The sequence below is a fragment of the Asparagus officinalis genome, chromosome 3 (assembly GCF_001876935.1).
Source record: "Asparagus officinalis chromosome 3, Aspof.V1, whole genome shotgun sequence".
NCBI lineage: Eukaryota > Viridiplantae > Streptophyta > Magnoliopsida > Asparagales > Asparagaceae > Asparagus > Asparagus officinalis.
Window position 1 is genome coordinate 1,687,386 of NC_033796.1, and position 18,813 is coordinate 1,706,198.

General features: G+C 40.6%; 3 protein-coding genes across 3 annotated transcripts; 2 read left to right on the forward strand and 1 right to left on the reverse strand.

Annotated features, from left to right (window-relative positions):
• On the forward strand, positions 5,150 to 6,140 carry LOC109832014 (sphinganine C4-monooxygenase 2-like). Its single transcript, XM_020399470.1, has one exon. It carries the CDS (start codon positions 5,208 to 5,210, stop codon positions 6,009 to 6,011), a length of 804 nt encoding a protein of 267 aa, XP_020255059.1. The 5' UTR covers positions 5,150 to 5,207; the 3' UTR covers positions 6,012 to 6,140.
• LOC109832600 lies at positions 12,709 to 13,786 on the forward strand. The gene is made up of 2 exons (XM_020399967.1): positions 12,709 to 12,802; positions 13,001 to 13,786. The coding sequence occupies exon 2, from the start codon at positions 13,034 to 13,036 to the stop codon at positions 13,754 to 13,756; it is 723 nt and encodes a 240-aa protein (XP_020255556.1). The 5' UTR covers positions 12,709 to 12,802; positions 13,001 to 13,033; the 3' UTR covers positions 13,757 to 13,786.
• On the reverse strand, positions 14,230 to 17,028 carry LOC109832483. Its single transcript, XM_020399836.1, has 6 exons — positions 16,970 to 17,028; positions 15,574 to 15,732; positions 15,149 to 15,236; positions 14,983 to 15,069; positions 14,586 to 14,893; positions 14,230 to 14,461 (listed from the first exon to the last, which is right to left on the reverse strand). Exons 1-6 carry the CDS (start codon positions 17,026 to 17,028, stop codon positions 14,272 to 14,274), a joined length of 891 nt encoding a protein of 296 aa, XP_020255425.1. The 3' UTR covers positions 14,230 to 14,271.

The following is an 18,813-nucleotide window of genomic DNA, read 5'->3' on the forward strand; positions in this document are numbered from 1 at the left end:
CACGAGAGGGATAAAATATTCCTCCAGTCAATAGATTACTTGGACCGAAGAAAATGCAAAAGATAAAGGAAATTGTAATAACTAGTGCCATGCACGGGATTATTTATTATCAAGCTTGCAAAATTTTTTCAAAATTAAAAAATGACAGGGTTTTTCAAATGAAAATAATTAAATTAAATCAAGAAATTAAGCAAAGAAAAATAAGAAGAAATTTCATGCAAAACCAGTCAGTAGTAGAATATTAAGAATAAATTAGGTTCCTACGGCCAAATACAGATGAAAAAGAGATAAAAGAAATTCACAAAATCCAAGGTCTGATATAATAATTTGCTTGTGTTATATCCGTTGGCGAAGATTAATTGGTGAAGATAGAGATTGGTTGATATCTTTGTAAATTAATTTAGTTTTCTTAGAAACTTGGTTATCTCAATGTGGAGATAGTGATGTACATAATTTCCATATTTTGGTGAATGAATAAAAAGCTTTTCATTGACCAAATAAAAAGTTAGAAAAATTGTGATGTTTCATATTAATTTAGATGGACAAAAGTATAGAGAAGTGGAAATATTGGTTACAAAGAAAACAAAGGAAAAAAAAAAAGAATAGTCAATAGAATTGAAGATGAAAAGTTAAGTAGATGTACCAAAAAGTTACAATTCTCGCTGATATGATTTCCCCCACTTTTAACTCTCAGTAACAAATGGCAACCGTCTCAGTTAACTTCTTTAACAAAAACAATTACTCCTTTCCAAATGTATCAAAGGTTCTAATGGAGACACAAGCTAGAAAAATGATTAATGGAGCATAATTAAATAGAAAATTGCGATCGAAAAAGAAAAGAAAAGAAAAGAAAAACGATGGCACAACAAAGCTGATCAGCATACATCCATTTAGCTTAATAAAGCTTGTTTAAAAAAGGCGTACAATTACCGTTAAAACTCAAAGAAAAGTTGGAAAAGAATATGATACATGAATATTTCAGCAATCACATTAATATATCAACAAAGCACATAATTATAGCACGTTAGGAGAAAGGACAGCAATTTACTTTAAAAATCAAACAAATTTGTAAAAAATATGTACCGCTACATGGGTCTTTTAGCAATCACATTAGTCTATACAAAACAAATAGAAAATATATAATCTCCAGAGAACTCAAACAACTCCATTAAAAGGTAATTAGGGTGCATTAACCATCTTAAAGTTGTGATTCATTTTGAATCTATCACTCACCATATATAACCCCATAAATTTCAATTATTTCTATACTCAAGTACAAACTAATTAGGATCACTCACTAAACAAATCAACAATTATGATAAAAGTACTGATAGTGAAGAGGATTTACACGTGATTTATATGTATAGCAATAAGGAGATTGTGCAAATGCTAACATTTTTCTAGACTTGATATTCTTTTTATTTAGTAACTACTTTTGGCAATGTAGAGGGATATTTTATGTCATATATGGGTTTCACAATTCTTTTGGGTTTTTTCATTAAATATCAGATATCTTTCATATTTTGAATTAGTCCTCCACATATTGATATTTTTAAATTAGTTCTCCAAATATTTAAGTATTTAAAATTAATTCCCCAAGCTTTCATTTTTGAAATTAAAATTTTTTAAATGTTCTAAAATTAGTCCTTCAAGTTAGAATCCAATATAAAAATTTGGATGATTAATTTTGAAACGTTTAATAGATTTGGAGGACTAATTTCAAAATGTCAACGTTTGGGTGAGTAATTTAAAATAAATAAGATTTGAGGGATTGGCTTCAAAATATCTAGATTTGGGAGTAATTTCAAAATATAAGAGCTTTGGGGGAAATTTTTTTAGAATATCCTATTGGATTCACCTTAAATCTCATAAATAAGGAAGAATGCAAGTGTTGACTTGGGAAGAGGCTAGTCAACATTAGAGAGTGCAAAATGGTGAAAGTTTGAAGATCATAATCATGCATATGAAAATGAAAGGGTGCATCCCCATGGATTAAAGGCTGATTTCTTGACCTTCTTGTGAGACTATAAAAGAAATTTGTTAGTGTTGAGAAAGTCATCCTCTTGTGGGGAGGGATCTAGGATCCCTCTTATAACTCTTGAGTGATCAGTGCTCTCGGAATCGTTGAGTGCTGTGAGATGATAAGGGCCTGTTTGGTTCAATAGAGAGTAGGAATAGGATTAGGAATCCTATTTTATTTATGGATTCCAACCTAATCCATAAAAAAATTATAGACAAGTTTTAGTTTTATGGAATCCCATTTTTTTTGTATTCTATGTTTGTTTCACCCAAAGGATTAGGAATAGGATTAGGAATCAGAATAAAAAAGAGGAGAGGTGTCAGAAATTCCACCCAATTCCTAGCAAATTGATCGACTGGATTTGGATTTCCTGAAATATACACTATTTGAGCCACTTTATATATTAGCAATTCTATAAAAAAAAATTTGAACCAAACTTAGGATTAGGATTCATTTGGAATCCATTAATTACGAAAATGCCATTGTCAGGTCCAAATACCATTCCTATTCCATAAAATTGGTGAAACAAACAGGCCCTAAGTGAATGGAAACTTCTTATAGCTATTGAGTGATCCGTGTTTTCAGGTTGTTTGAGTGATAGGATTTAATGGAGCTCTTGAGCAGTCAGTGATCTCGGGTTTCTTGAGCTATGTGAGATGTATGGGGATTTTCGAGTTCCATCCATACAAAGTTGGTGTTGATATTATTGGTTTGTGAAGATAGTAATTTTTTCTCGATGAACAATTATGGAGGTAGACATGTTGGGTCTAGATTTTCTACAGCATTGATTGTAGAGAATGCCTGCAATTGGTTAGGTGAGCTAATAATATTGGTTCATCTCAGTAGAACACAATGAAAAGAATTTCTATATTATTTGGATAATTCATATCATTCATGAGATTCACTAAGTGAGAAGATTTAATTGGTGAGTTGTAGGCATTCTCTACAACCAATGATGTAGAGAATCTCTACGACTCTACCTAGACATGTTTGACCGAACTATGTGAACAACTAGTAGTATCCTTTTATTGCTTGCGCTTGTGTGTATGGTGGTTGTTTGTGCTCTCTGCACGCACAATCCCTAAAATATCTGCCGGAATTGATCATCCTTTGCGAATGATGAGACCTTGAATTTCCTCGGTCACAATAGTACCTTGTACAGTTGTACTAGTACTGTGACTACTCTCGAAACTTTTACAGGACAATGGTAATTTCAACAGTCAAGAGATTAATTAATAGACTTAAAAAAGTAAGAAAGTTAAAGATGAGGAACTTCTAATTTAGCAGCATCGTCCTCAAAGTATATATCGTCGCCCGTGTCTCGGGGATTTAGATTCTTCTTATTATAGTGCACGGACTCTAGTACTGATGTGTACTATTTTTGAGGATGGTTGTAAGAAATAAGAATAAACAGTTTTTTTTTAATTAAAAACGGTGACATCGATCGAACCTCGGTAGAACTAGTCATGCGTACATATATTATGTTCAGAAAAAAAAAAGAAAGAAAAGAAAAGAAAAGAAAAGAAATGGATTGGCCTTTTGAGTAGTTGTCTTCCATTGTGAAAGCAAGAGCGCTTCATACGGTGTACGCGCAGTTGACAAACGACTATTTCATAATTCAAACCCATAAGAATACGACTAGCAAATAATTGTCCGATTCTTATATCTGATAATTTGGGAAAAGAAATTAACCCATGGACGATATATTTTCTGAAATAGACAGAGCTAAAGTTCGTAGTAGTAGCCTATTTAGTTGTCACTTCTCTTCCAATATTAATCTAGTGCGTTTAAAGCAAATTTCAATATAAAGAAAGTCGCATAGATCCATACATCTGATGACTCATCAATTTATATTAATTTCAAATTTATGAATTTAAGTTGTACATACTTTGATTCCATGCCGCTTTGTTGAATCCAAATTGTGAAGACTTTTATTCCAAACTGTATAGACTTTGATTCAAATGTATAAATCACAATCGTTAGTGTTACGGGCCGACACACCCACTCGCCGCGGAAGCAAATCATCTCGAGAGAAATCCATGGCTTTTGTTTTCACAAAACTCAAGCCAACCTCGATGTTCCAGTTTCGATATGAAACAAGAAAAGAAGTGAATATCTTAACGAGGTGAGATATACACTCTTCCCGATATCAAATCAAGGTCTGAATATCGAGGAACAACGAAGCCCTTTTGAGGACCAACACAAGCAATAGCCAAATACACAGAGAACAATAAAGAAGACACGAGATTTAAGTGGTTCGACAAACTTGCTTACGTCCACGGAAGGGGACGAAGGAACATCGACGACTTGCACAACCTGCAAGCTCGTCCCAAAGATGATGCTTTGATTTTTACCCAAAAGAAGATGACATCTTTCTTGTACAATCTTTCCGAACACTCAATTTTTTCTCTCTTCAAGATCTCACATTTTTAAGATTGGAAAAAACTCTCTTTTTCGTTGACGGCAACCCTTTTTTCTCTGCTAAAAAACCCTAGGAACGAAGTTACTATTTATACTAAAAAAACAGGTAAAAAACCGCCCGAACTCGCCCACTGTTCGGATGCGCCCGCCCGAGACACCTGAGGTGTCTCGGGTGCCAAGACACCTCGGGGTGTCTCGCGAGAGGTGTCTCGCGCTCACAGTCAGGTATAATATCAAAAGAGCTACGACTGATTCCAAATTAACGCCATATCTATTGAATGGCATTATTGCCATTTTTGCTAAAGACAAAAAGTAAAACTTTACTCAATGAGGAATAAACTTTGAGAAATTAAATAGTCATTCTAGTGTTTAAGCATTCGAATCCAACTAATCTCTTGACTTTGAGAAAATAATCATTCTAGTATTTAGTCATTCTAGTGTTTACTCAATGATGAATAAACTTTGAGAAAATAGTCATTGCTAATTACCAGAAGTTCCTTTCTTTATATACTTTCTTTTTTGTTCAGTCCAATTAATTAATCTGTCGACTGACTGAGTTATCATTATTTTCTAATACAATTGGGAGCAGTTCAGGCTATGTGATCCTTGTCAGGGTCTCCTGCTCCCTCTCTATATAAACCACTCACCTCCAGCTCTTTCAAACCATCAACAAGAAAACTTTCTATTCTCGGTATCTTCTGCCTCGATCTACTCAGAATAATTAGCGAGTTAAAAAGCTGATGATCATAGGCCTACCTAGTTCTTAATGGAGAACAGCAGCTGCTCTCTTCCCTCTGATGAAGTGCTGGCCATTATAGTGCCCATTGCGGTCTACTGGGTCTACTCCGGCTTCCACATGATGCTCGGATCCCTCGACAGGTATCGTCTCCACCCGCGGAAAGACGAGGACCTCAAGAACCTCGTCTCCAAGCGCAGCGTCGCCGTCACCGTTCTCTCCCAACAACTTCTTCAGGCCGCGGTGGGCATCGTCCTATTTAAGCTCACCGGCGGGGGAGACCAAAAGGAGGCCGGCGACGGTGCCCATGTACAGACCGCCTCGTGGGTCGCGGTCGCGGGCCAATTCTTCGTGGGGATGTTCGTGGTCGACTCGTGGATGTACTTCTGGCACCGGTACATGCACCTCAACAGGTTCCTGTACAAGCACGTCCACTCGTGGCACCACCGCCTGGTGGTCCCATACTCCTTCGGCAGCCAGTACAACCACCCGGTCGAGGGGTTCCTCATGGACACCCTCGGCGGGGCCCTCGCCTTCCTGGTGTCGGGCATGACCCCGAGGACGTCGATATTCTTCTTCTCGTTCTCGACGGTGAAGGGGATAAACGACCACTGCGGGCTCTGGATGCCCCTCAACCCCTTCAACGTCTTCTTCTGGAACAACACGGCGTACCACGACGTGCACCACCAGCTGTACGGGAGCAAGTACAACTTCTCCCAGCCCTTCTTCATCACGTGGGACAAGATCCTTGGGACCCACATGCCCTTCACCGTCGAGAAGAGGGAGTCCGGCGGGCTCGAGGCCCGGCCCATCAAGCCCAAGCGCGCTAATTAATTACTCATGAGTGGTGAATCACTATGTTTGTATTTTTGGGTTGTTTTGTTCAATGTACTTATGAACATATATGAGCCAGTATCAATCGCGGCTCCCTAATCTGTATTCATTCACAATATTTTATCAATCATTAAAACTCGTTTAATCATGAAATTGACGTGGAATCAACTTTTGGAAAGTTCGTCGTGTTTTGCTAAAATTGGAATTGTGATCGTTCAGCTTCGATTGGACTGATCACACAATCGATCGCTCGAAAGTTGGTGGACAGTTTAAATTTTACTGCACGACACGACCATCAACTAATAGTAATAATAGTTATAAGGGAAAATTGCTTCCAGCCCCCAAAACAACCCAGAACGTGCTCTGCCCCCCCAAGACTTTTTCAACGTGCCTTTTACCCCCAAAACCGCCCCCGATTTTCTTCCAGCCCCCAAAACGAATCCCCAGGCCACCTTCCGTTTAAACACCGCTCGAAATGCCCAAAATACCCTTCGCAGCATGTGTTCGTCGCCCTCTCACGACGGAAACCCATCGTTTCGACTGTAGGCATTAAATGGTGATATGAATGACTTTTTTGGGGGGGAAAATTCTCATTTCCCTCCAAAATTATCATCAGATATTATCACCAGCTATATCCCCCTTCAAGCTAAGTTGTTCCTTCCACTTAATTCTCCTAATTCCCCTCAATAAAATCCTCTTCGATTCTTCAACTACTCACTGTAATAAAATGACGGATGGATCTCTTTTATGCGTGGTAACGAAGGCAAAAAGCAACAAAGGTGGTGACGGTGTATTCGTCGTTATCAAAGAGAATACAGAAATAATCAGCTTGAAATATCGAGTGGCGGAAAGGCTTAAAATACCAATGCAATCTCTTTCACTGAAGTTCATATGCGAAAGGGAAAAGAAATTCAGCATTTCAATTGACAATGACGACGACTTAAATTTGATGTTCGAGTATTGTCGGCGTAATGGATTTACAGACGCGAATTTGTTAAGGTTATGGGTTGGTTGCTAAGGTTAGAGTCCTGTTGTTAAGGTTAGTGCTCTGTTGTCAAGCTTATGTATTGGTTGTTAAGGTTAGATTTCTGTTGTTAAACTTATGGAATGGTAGCTAACATTAGCTCCTTGTTGTAATGCTTAGCTCTCTGTTGTTAGGCTTATGGATTAAGAAGATCACGGGGTCGTATTGTTGATGTTATGGTTTTGTTATGAAAGATCATGGACTGGCTGTCAAGGTTATGTGCTGGTTGTCATGCTTATGGATTGGTTGCTAAGGTTAGCGCCCTATTGTTAAGGTTATGGGTTGGTTGCTAAGGTTAGAGTCCTGTTGTTAAGGTTAGTGCTCTGTTGTCAAGCTTATGTATTGGTTGTTAAGGTTAGATTTCTGTTGTTAAACTTATGGAATGGTAGCTAACATTAGCTCCTTGTTGTAATGCTTAGCTCTCTGTTGTTAGGCTTATGGATTAAGAAGATCACGGGGTCGTATTGTTGATGTTATGGTTTTGTTATGAAAGATCATGGACTGGCTGTCAAGGTTATGTGCTGGTTGTCATGCTTATGGATTGGTTGCTAAGGTTAGCGCCCTATTGTTAAGGTTATGGGTTGGTTGCTAAGGTTAGAGTCCTGTTGTTAAGGTTAGTGCTCTGTTGTCAAGCTTATGTATTGGTTGTTAAGGTTAGATTTCTGTTGTTAAACTTATGGAATGGTAGCTAACATTAGCTCCTTGTTGTAATGCTTAGCTCTCTGTTGTTAGGCTTATGGATTAAGAAGATCACGGGGTCGTATTGTTGATGTTATGGTTTTGTTATGAAAGATCATGGACTGGCTGTCAAGGTTATGTGCTGGTTGTCATGCTTATGGATTGGTTGCTAAGGTTAGCGCCCTATTGTTAAGGTTATGGGTTGGTTGCTAAGGTTAGAGTCCTGTTGTTAAGGTTAGTGCTCTGTTGTCAAGCTTATGTATTGGTTGTTAAGGTTAGATTTCTGTTGTTAAACTTATGGAATGGTAGCTAACATTAGCTCCTTGTTGTAATGCTTAGCTCTCTGTTGTTAGGCTTATGGATTAAGAAGATCACGGGGTCGTATTGTTGATGTTATGGTTTTGTTATGAAAGATCATGGACTGGCTGTCAAGGTTATGTGCTGGTTGTCATGCTTATGGATTGGTTGCTAAGGTTAGCGCCCTATTGTTAAGGTTATGGGTTGGTTGCTAAGGTTAGAGTCCTGTTGTTAAGGTTAGTGCTCTGTTGTCAAGCTTATGTATTGGTTGTTAAGGTTAGATTTCTGTTGTTAAACTTATGGAATGGTAGCTAACATTAGCTCCTTGTTGTAATGCTTAGCTCTCTGTTGTTAGGCTTATGGATTAAGAAGATCACGGGGTCGTATTGTTGATGTTATGGTTTTGTTATGAAAGATCATGGACTGGCTGTCAAGGTTATGTGCTGGTTGTCATGCTTATGGATTGGTTGCTAAGGTTAGCGCCCTATTGTTAAGGTTATGGGTTGGTTGCTAAGGTTAGAGTCCTGTTGTTAAGGTTAGTGCTCTGTTGTCAAGCTTATGTATTGGTTGTTAAGGTTAGATTTCTGTTGTTAAACTTATGGAATGGTAGCTAACATTAGCTCCTTGTTGTAATGCTTAGCTCTCTGTTGTTAGGCTTATGGATTAAGAAGATCACGGGGTCGTATTGTTGATGTTATGGTTTTGTTATGAAAGATCATGGACTGGCTGTCAAGGTTATGTGCTGGTTGTCATGCTTATGGATTGGTTGCTAAGGTTAGCGCCCTATTGTTAAGGTTATGGGTTGGTTGCTAAGGTTAGAGTCCTGTTGTTAAGGTTAGTGCTCTGTTGTCAAGCTTATGTATTGGTTGTTAAGGTTAGATTTCTGTTGTTAAACTTATGGAATGGTAGCTAACATTAGCTCCTTGTTGTAATGCTTAGCTCTCTGTTGTTAGGCTTATGGATTAAGAAGATCACGGGGTCGTATTGTTGATGTTATGGTTTTGTTATGAAAGATCATGGACTGGCTGTCAAGGTTATGTGCTGGTTGTCATGCTTATGGATTGGTTGCTAAGGTTAGCGCCCTATTGTTAAGGTTATGGGTTGGTTGCTAAGGTTAGAGTCCTGTTGTTAAGGTTAGTGCTCTGTTGTCAAGCTTATGTATTGGTTGTTAAGGTTAGATTTCTGTTGTTAAACTTATGGAATGGTAGCTAACATTAGCTCCTTGTTGTAATGCTTAGCTCTCTGTTGTTAGGCTTATGGATTAAGAAGATCACGGGGTCGTATTGTTGATGTTATGGTTTTGTTATGAAAGATCATGGACTGGCTGTCAAGGTTATGTGCTGGTTGTCATGCTTATGGATTGGTTGCTAAGGTTAGCGCCCTATTGTTAAGGTTATGGGTTGGTTGCTAAGGTTAGAGTCCTGTTGTTAAGGTTAGTGCTCTGTTGTCAAGCTTATGTATTGGTTGTTAAGGTTAGATTTCTGTTGTTAAACTTATGGAATGGTAGCTAACATTAGCTCCTTGTTGTAATGCTTAGCTCTCTGTTGTTAGGCTTATGGATTAAGAAGATCACGGGGTCGTATTGTTGATGTTATGGTTTTGTTATGAAAGATCATGGACTGGCTGTCAAGGTTATGTGCTGGTTGTCATGCTTATGGATTGGTTGCTAAGGTTAGCGCCCTATTGTTAAGGTTATGGGTTGGTTGCTAAGGTTAGAGTCCTGTTGTTAAGGTTAGTGCTCTGTTGTCAAGCTTATGTATTGGTTGTTAAGGTTAGATTTCTGTTGTTAAACTTATGGAATGGTAGCTAACATTAGCTCCTTGTTGTAATGCTTAGCTCTCTGTTGTTAGGCTTATGGATTAAGAAGATCACGGGGTCGTATTGTTGATGTTATGGTTTTGTTATGAAAGATCATGGACTGGCTGTCAAGGTTATGTGCTGGTTGTCATGCTTATGGATTGGTTGCTAAGGTTAGCGCCCTATTGTTAAGGTTATGGGTTGGTTGCTAAGGTTAGAGTCCTGTTGTTAAGGTTAGTGCTCTGTTGTCAAGCTTATGTATTGGTTGTTAAGGTTAGATTTCTGTTGTTAAACTTATGGAATGGTAGCTAACATTAGCTCCTTGTTGTAATGCTTAGCTCTCTGTTGTTAGGCTTATGGATTAAGAAGATCACGGGGTCGTATTGTTGATGTTATGGTTTTGTTATGAAAGATCATGGACTGGCTGTCAAGGTTATGTGCTGGTTGTCATGCTTATGGATTGGTTGCTAAGGTTAGCGCCCTATTGTTAAGGTTATGGGTTGGTTGCTAAGGTTAGAGTCCTGTTGTTAAGGTTAGTGCTCTGTTGTCAAGCTTATGTATTGGTTGTTAAGGTTAGATTTCTGTTGTTAAACTTATGGAATGGTAGCTAACATTAGCTCCTTGTTGTAATGCTTAGCTCTCTGTTGTTAGGCTTATGGATTAAGAAGATCACGGGGTCGTATTGTTGATGTTATGGTTTTGTTATGAAAGATCATGGACTGGCTGTCAAGGTTATGTGCTGGTTGTCATGCTTATGGATTGGTTGCTAAGGTTAGCGCCCTATTGTTAAGGTTATGGGTTGGTTGCTAAGGTTAGAGTCCTGTTGTTAAGGTTAGTGCTCTGTTGTCAAGCTTATGTATTGGTTGTTAAGGTTAGATTTCTGTTGTTAAACTTATGGAATGGTAGCTAACATTAGCTCCTTGTTGTAATGCTTAGCTCTCTGTTGTTAGGCTTATGGATTAAGAAGATCACGGGGTCGTATTGTTGATGTTATGGTTTTGTTATGAAAGATCATGGACTGGCTGTCAAGGTTATGTGCTGGTTGTCATGCTTATGGATTGGTTGCTAAGGTTAGCGCCCTATTGTTAAGGTTATGGGTTGGTTGCTAAGGTTAGAGTCCTGTTGTTAAGGTTAGTGCTCTGTTGTCAAGCTTATGTATTGGTTGTTAAGGTTAGATTTCTGTTGTTAAACTTATGGAATGGTAGCTAACATTAGCTCCTTGTTGTAATGCTTAGCTCTCTGTTGTTAGGCTTATGGATTAAGAAGATCACGGGGTCGTCGTATTGTTGATGTTATGGTTTTGTTATTAAAGATCATGGACTGGCTGTCAAGGTTATGTGCTGGTTGTCATGCTTATGGATTGGTTGCTAAGGTTAGCGCCCTATTGTTAAGGTTATGGGTTGGTTGCTAAGGTTAGAGTCCTGTTGTTAAGGTTAGTGCTCTGTTGTCAAGCTTATGTATTGGTTGTTAAGGTTAGATTTCTGTTGTTAAACTTATGGAATGGTAGCTAACATTAGCTCCTTGTTGTAATGCTTAGCTCTCTGTTGTTAGGCTTATGGATTAAGAAGATCACGGGGTCGTATTGTTGATGTTATGGTTTTGTTATGAAAGATCATGGACTGGCTGTCAAGGTTATGTGCTGGTTGTCATGCTTATGGATTGGTTGCTAAGGTTAGCGCCCTATTGTTAAGGTTATGGGTTGGTTGCTAAGGTTAGAGTCCTGTTGTTAAGGTTAGTGCTCTGTTGTCAAGCTTATGTATTGGTTGTTAAGGTTAGATTTCTGTTGTTAAACTTATGGAATGGTAGCTAACATTAGCTCCTTGTTGTAATGCTTAGCTCTCTGTTGTTAGGCTTATGGATTAAGAAGATCACGGGGTCGTCGTATTGTTGATGTTATGGTTTTGTTATTAAAGATCATGGACTGGCTGTCAAGGTTATGTGCTGGTTGTCATGCTTATGGATTGGTTGCTAAGGTTAGCGCCCTATTGTTAAGGTTATGGGTTGGTTGCTAAGGTTAGAGTCCTGTTGTTAAGGTTAGTGCTCTGTTGTCAAGCTTATGTATTGGTTGTTAAGGTTAGATTTCTGTTGTTAAACTTATGGAATGGTAGCTAACATTAGCTCCTTGTTGTAACGCTTAGCTCTCTGGTGATGTTATGGTTTTGTTATTAAAGATCATGGACTGGCTGTCAAGGTTATGTGCTGGTTGTCATGCTTATGGATTGGTTGCTAAGGTTAGCGCCCTATTGTTAAGGTTATGGGTTGGTTGCTAAGGTTAGAGTCCTGTTGTTAAGGTTAGTGCTCTGTTGTCAAGCTTATGGATTGGTTGTTAAGGTTAGATTTCTGTTGTTAAACTTATGGAATGGTAGCTAACATTAGCTCCTTGTTGTAACGCTTAGCTCTCTGTTGTTAGGCTTATGGATTAAGAAGATCACGGGGTCGTATTGTTGATGTTATGGTTTTGTTATTAAAGATCATGGACTGGCTGTCAAGGTTATGTGCTGGTTGTCATGCTTATGGATTGGTTGCTAAGGTTAGCGCCCTATTGTTAAGGTTATGGGTTGGTTGCTAAGGTTGATCTCTAAAGCAGTTAGTGGGTTTCTAGCTGTATTAAATGCTTCCATAGTAGATTATGTTTCCAAGACAGCCAGTATTATCATCTGTCTCCTCGTTATTCCCAGCCACCACGCTTTAATTAACCCTCATCCCTTCCCCTGTATCCATGACAAGACCTTTCGACGCAGCCATCAATCTTCACATCACCGCCATTTTCTCCCCATCCCAGTCCCATTAACAACTACACGACCTTCGTTTCGAAACCAGAAGGATCATGTCTCACGATGATAGCGTGTGTATACATTGCCATGGCTTGGGGCATATCTCCCGGGATTGCCCTCATGGTCTTGTAGCAAACAGGGACCCACGATTTCTCCCCGTTCCAGATAACGTCGCCCGCAACATTCAGGAGCTTAGCTCATTCGCTCTCCTCACTATTGAGGTGGGTCTGCCATCTTTGACCAGAAGGATCATGTCTCACGATGATAGCGCGTGTATACATTGCCATGGCTCGGGGCATATCTCCCGGGATTGTCCTCATGGTCTTGTAGCAAACAGGGACCCACGATTTCTCCCCGTTCCAGATAACGTCGCCCGCAACATTCAGGAGCTTAGCTCATTCGCTCTCCTCACTATTGAGGTGGGTCTGCCATCTTTGGACGAGCTCAGAGAGATGCTAGGGTATCGCTTCGACGTCTGGGATTGGACCTATGAGATCAAGCTGGTATCTATAAATAGGTTCATGGTTAAATTCCCCTCTGATGAGCTACTAGATCAAGCCGTCCAGCTCAGTCCTGTAAATCTTGGGTCCTTCGTGGGCAGATTCAGGCTTTGGCGGGAGGACCTCAGGCTAAGAGCATTGCCGTACCCCATGTTTAGGTGGATCCGCCTCTTCAATCTCCCCTACCACCTCTGGGAGTTGGAGTTCCTCCAATCACTGTTCGAGGGCATCGGCCAATGCGTGTACTGCTCCGCTGACGTCACCACGAAGACAAACTTCAGAGACTGCAGGGTGCTGCTAGAGATTAGGGAATATTCGGATATCCCTAAGAGGATTAGGTTTCGTTACACCTCTCCCATGGACCGTCGTCTGATGGAAGGTTTCGTCGTCACTCAGCTTGTGGGTGGAGACCGTGAGCAGCAGGCAAACAATGAGCAAGGTCCCAACGACATGTCCGTTGACCAACCTCAAAGCCAGCAACCGCAGCCTTCCCGCGCCGACCCGGAATTGATTGAAGTGTCTTGGGACGGCAGGCAAATGACGGTGGAGAAAGAGCTCTGGCAACGATTTCTCCGGGCCCAAGGTGTTGGGCCGTCTACCCTTCCTCGCGATAGGGGTTCCTACCACGATCGCGCTTCGAGCAAGGGGAGCGGGGGAGGAGCAGTCGGCCCCTAGGTTGTCTTTTATTGTAAATTACCAAATGTTTTGCTGAACTTGATGATGATACGCTCTATTAACTACCTATTAATATGTTTCTGCTAATATAGTGTGTTGTTAAGCTTTTGTGTTTGTTGATGAGTTTACGGTTTTGTTATTGAACTCATGGATTTGTTGTTAATGTTATCCCTTGGGGATCTAGCATATCGTAAACTATTGGCGGACAAATGCAGAAATCTTTTCGAATTTAGTTTGGTTGCATTTGAAGCACAAGTTAGCAGAATCTTGCGATGTTGTTAAGCTTTGCTGTTTGTTGTTGAGGTTACGGTTTTGTTGTTGAACTCATGGGTTTGCTGTTAATGTTATCCCTTGATATCAACCTTATAATAGTTACTTGTACATTGCTATTAACAACAAAGAATTGTAATATATCATTCACAGATCAACCTTATATTGTTTATATTTACCTTTTAATATTTACATGTATATTGTTAGTAACACCAAAGAAATGTAATATATCATTTACAAAAAATCTACATCTCAACGTCATCATCGTCAAGTTTTCCCACCTCTTTTTTCCTCTTCCTGCCTTCAATCAGTAAGTACGCTGCTAGCTTCGCACGAACCACCCATGTGTTATGCTCTTCGGGCGTGACGTGCAGGACATCTCTACCTTCGGTAATCGCTTGTACGAACTGGTAGACATAGATCCCACAGTCATACCTGCACACAACCACAAGGAAGCATTGAGACCATTGTTGCTTTCAATCAAAACATAACAACAAATTCGTAACCTTAACAACCAGTTTCCAACAATGAATACCAACAAGGGTTCCGGCAAACTTACGATCCCTTTTGCTCCTCGCATGGAACTTTGATTGGGTCGAATACGCTGCGCAATTGGTTCTCATTGAAGCCAGCTTTAATGTAGTTGAAGGCTTTGACGATATTGAGCACAGGGTCCCAATGTCCAGATCTCTCCTTCAAGGAGTCGTAATGCCTGGCAATATCATTTTCGACATCAAACTCCAGAAGATGCCAATGATCGCCCTGGACAATGGGAACTAAGAGGTTAGTACACCCTTCATCGACCAAGCGTTTGATGTAGATATCATGCAGCTCTTGGTAATCTGGTTTCAGCACATGTATCTGGTGCTGCAATAAAGAATTAACCCGATCAGGTTCCTTTTAACATAGATTATGTGCTGATAGTTAGGAGTACGCCACGCCAGACATAAACTTACACTAAACCAAACAGGGACCACGCCGAATTTTATACTGGACGACGCTCTCTGATTTTCACGAACTAAATCAAGCAGCGTATCAACAAGCTATCATAAGTTGGCAACAAGTAATTAATAATAGTATTGTTAAATATGCTAATGAATAAATACCAATCGAAAATCTTACTGAATCATCCAGTCGCCCACCGCGTAATATATTGAGGATCTCAAGCCGGGTAATAGACCCTGCTGATCCCTCGTACACTTTAATAAAACTGCAAACAGGGAAAAAAACAAAAATAATAGTTAGCAACTAACAATTAGCAGCAAGAACAAATCAAAAACTATAACGAAAAACCCTTAACCTAAACAACAAATCAATAACCATAACAAAAAACCCGTAACCATAACAACAAACACGTAACCTTAACATCAAATACGTATCCTTAACAACTACCACATAACCTGCACAACAAATCAATAACTATAACAAAAAAACCCTTAACCTAAACAACAAATCAATAACCATAACAAAAAAACCCGTAACCATAACAACAAACCCGCAAACTAAACAACAAACGTAAATACTTGAGATGTGAGGTAAATACTTACTTGTTACATCTACAAATGCAAAAATGGTTAAGAGCTTTTTGCTCCTCTTCCGTCAGTAGCGCGGCAACGTCTGCTGACACCTTATAGTTATGTACAAATGTGTCCTTGTCGCCCAAAAACTTGATGATGAAGCCATCTGGAAAGGGAATCGTTGTTAAACTTATGGAATGGTAGCTAACATTAGCTCCTTGTTGTAATGCTTAGCTCTCTGTTGTTAGGCTTATGGATTAAGAAGATCACGGGGTCGTATTGTTGATGTTATGGTTTTGTTATGAAAGATCATGGACTGGCTGTCAAGGTTATGTGCTGGTTGTCATGCTTATGGATTGGTTGCTAAGGTTAGCGCCCTATTGTTAAGGTTATGGGTTGGTTGCTAAGGTTAGAGTCCTGTTGTTAAGGTTAGTGCTCTGTTGTCAAGCTTATGTATTGGTTGTTAAGGTTAGATTTCTGTTGTTAAACTTATGGAATGGTAGCTAACATTAGCTCCTTGTTGTAATGCTTAGCTCTCTGTTGTTAGGCTTATGGATTAAGAAGATCACGGGGTCGTCGTATTGTTGATGTTATGGTTTTGTTATTAAAGATCATGGACTGGCTGTCAAGGTTATGTGCTGGTTGTCATGCTTATGGATTGGTTGCTAAGGTTAGCGCCCTATTGTTAAGGTTATGGGTTGGTTGCTAAGGTTAGAGTCCTGTTGTTAAGGTTAGTGCTCTGTTGTCAAGCTTATGTATTGGTTGTTAAGGTTAGATTTCTGTTGTTAAACTTATGGAATGGTAGCTAACATTAGCTCCTTGTTGTAACGCTTAGCTCTCTGGTGATGTTATGGTTTTGTTATTAAAGATCATGGACTGGCTGTCAAGGTTATGTGCTGGTTGTCATGCTTATGGATTGGTTGCTAAGGTTAGCGCCCTATTGTTAAGGTTATGGGTTGGTTGCTAAGGTTAGAGTCCTGTTGTTAAGGTTAGTGCTCTGTTGTCAAGCTTATGTATTGGTTGTTAAGGTTAGATTTCTGTTGTTAAACTTATGGAATGGTAGCTAACATTAGCTCCTTGTTGTAATGCTTAGCTCTCTGTTGTTAGGCTTATGGATTAAGAAGATCACGGGGTCGTATTGTTGATGTTATGGTTTTGTTATGAAAGATCATGGACTGGCTGTCAAGGTTATGTGCTGGTTGTCATGCTTATGGATTGGTTGCTAAGGTTAGCGCCCTATTGTTAAGGTTATGGGTTGGTTGCTAAGGTTGATCTCTAAAGCAGTTAGTGGGTTTCTAGCTGTATTAAATGCTTCCATAGTAGATTATGTTTCCAAGACAGCCAGTATTATCATCTGTCTCCTCGTTATTCCCAGCCACCACGCTTTAATTAACCCTCATCCCTTCCCCTGTATCCATGACAAGACCTTTCGACGAAGCCATCAATCTTCACATCACCGCCATTTTCTCCCCATCCCAGCCCCATTAACAACTACACGACCTTCGTTTCGAAACCAGAAGGATCATGTCTCACGATGATAGCGCGTGTATACATTGCCATGGCTCGGGGCATATCTCCCGGGATTGTCCTCATGGTCTTGTAGCAAACAGGGACCCACGATTTCTCCCCGTTCCAGATAACGTCGCCCGCAACATTCAGGAGCTTAGCTCATTCGCTCTCCTCACTATTGAGGTGGGTCTGCCATCTTTGGACGAGCTCAGAGAGATGCTAGGGTATCGCTTCGACGTCTGGGATTGGACCTATGAGATCAAGCTGGTATCTATAAATAGGTTCATGGTTAAATTCCCCTCTGATGAGCTACTAGATCAAGCCGTCCAGCTCAGTCCTGTAAATCTTGGGTCCTTCGTGGGCAGATTCAGGCTTTGGCGGGAGGACCTCAGGCTAAGAGCATTGCCGTACCCCATGTTTAGGTGGATCCGCCTCTTCAATCTCCCCTACCACCTCTGGGAGTTGGAGTTCCTCCAATCACTGTTCGAGGGCATCGGCCAATGCGTGTACTGCTCCGCTGACGTCACCACGAAGACAAACTTCAGAGACTGCAGGGTGCTGCTAGAGATTAGGGAATATTCGGATATCCCTAAGAGGATTAGGTTTCGTTACACCTCTCCCATGGACCGTCGTCTGATGGAAGGTTTCGTCGTCACTGTAGGCTGTCTAAAAATCACAATAGATAGCTTATCCCTCATCAACCACCGATGATGGAAGTTACAATCTGACGACTTCCAGAAGGCTGTAATCTGAAGAATAGATAGCTTATCCCCCATCAACCACCGATGATGGAAGTTACAATCTGACGACTTCCAGAAGGCTACAATTTGAAGACTTTCACGTAGATCGCTGAAGGTTACAATCTGACGACCTTCACGACAACTGATGGAAGCTCTACTTCAACAGCCTTCACAATCAACATCGGGAGTTACAATCTGACAACTCTCATATTCTCAAGGAGCCAAGACGAAGATTACAAGACAATGATCTTTGCAACGCTATGACAAAAAGAGATTACTTGGTGATAATCTCTGCAAGGCAAGACGCGGAGGTCCTCCCCGTGTTTCAACGTCAAAACGCCGAGGTCGAAGTCGAACCCCGCGTCACAACATCAAAACGCCAGGGTCGAACCCCGCGTCACAACATCAAAACGCCAGGGTCGAAACCCGCGTTTCAACATCAAAACGCCAGGGTCGAACCCCGCGTCACAACATCAAAACGCCAGGGTCGAACCCCGCGTCTCAACATCAAAACGCCAGGGTCGAACCCCGCGTCACAACATCAAAACGCCAGGGTCGAACCCGCGTTACAACATCAAAACGCTGGAGTCGGACCCGCATTACAACAGGCGAAACGTGAGCGACCCTCGCGTTCGTAGGGGTCCAGCCAACACCGACCCCCGCGTTTCTAAGCTACAACAAACCAAAACACGAGTGACCCTCGCGTTCATCAATGTTCAGCCAACACCCAACTTCGCGTCTCAATTCTAAGAGGCGAAGTTGGGTTCTGAACGCCAGGTTGGGTGTTTTGACTTGTTCAAACACAAGCCGAACGGCCTCAAAACCGTTATCCCACGTTCTGAGGGATTTTCGCCCACTTAGGAGAGATTTAAGGGGCGGTTTCACCCCCTTAATCCTCTATAAATAACTGAAGATCAATCCAGTTCACGAGGGCTTCTTTTTTCGGTTGGATCTTCTTGGCTTGGATCGACCACTGGAGACAGGCTTTTGAGGAGATCGACATCATCTTCCAACGAAGATC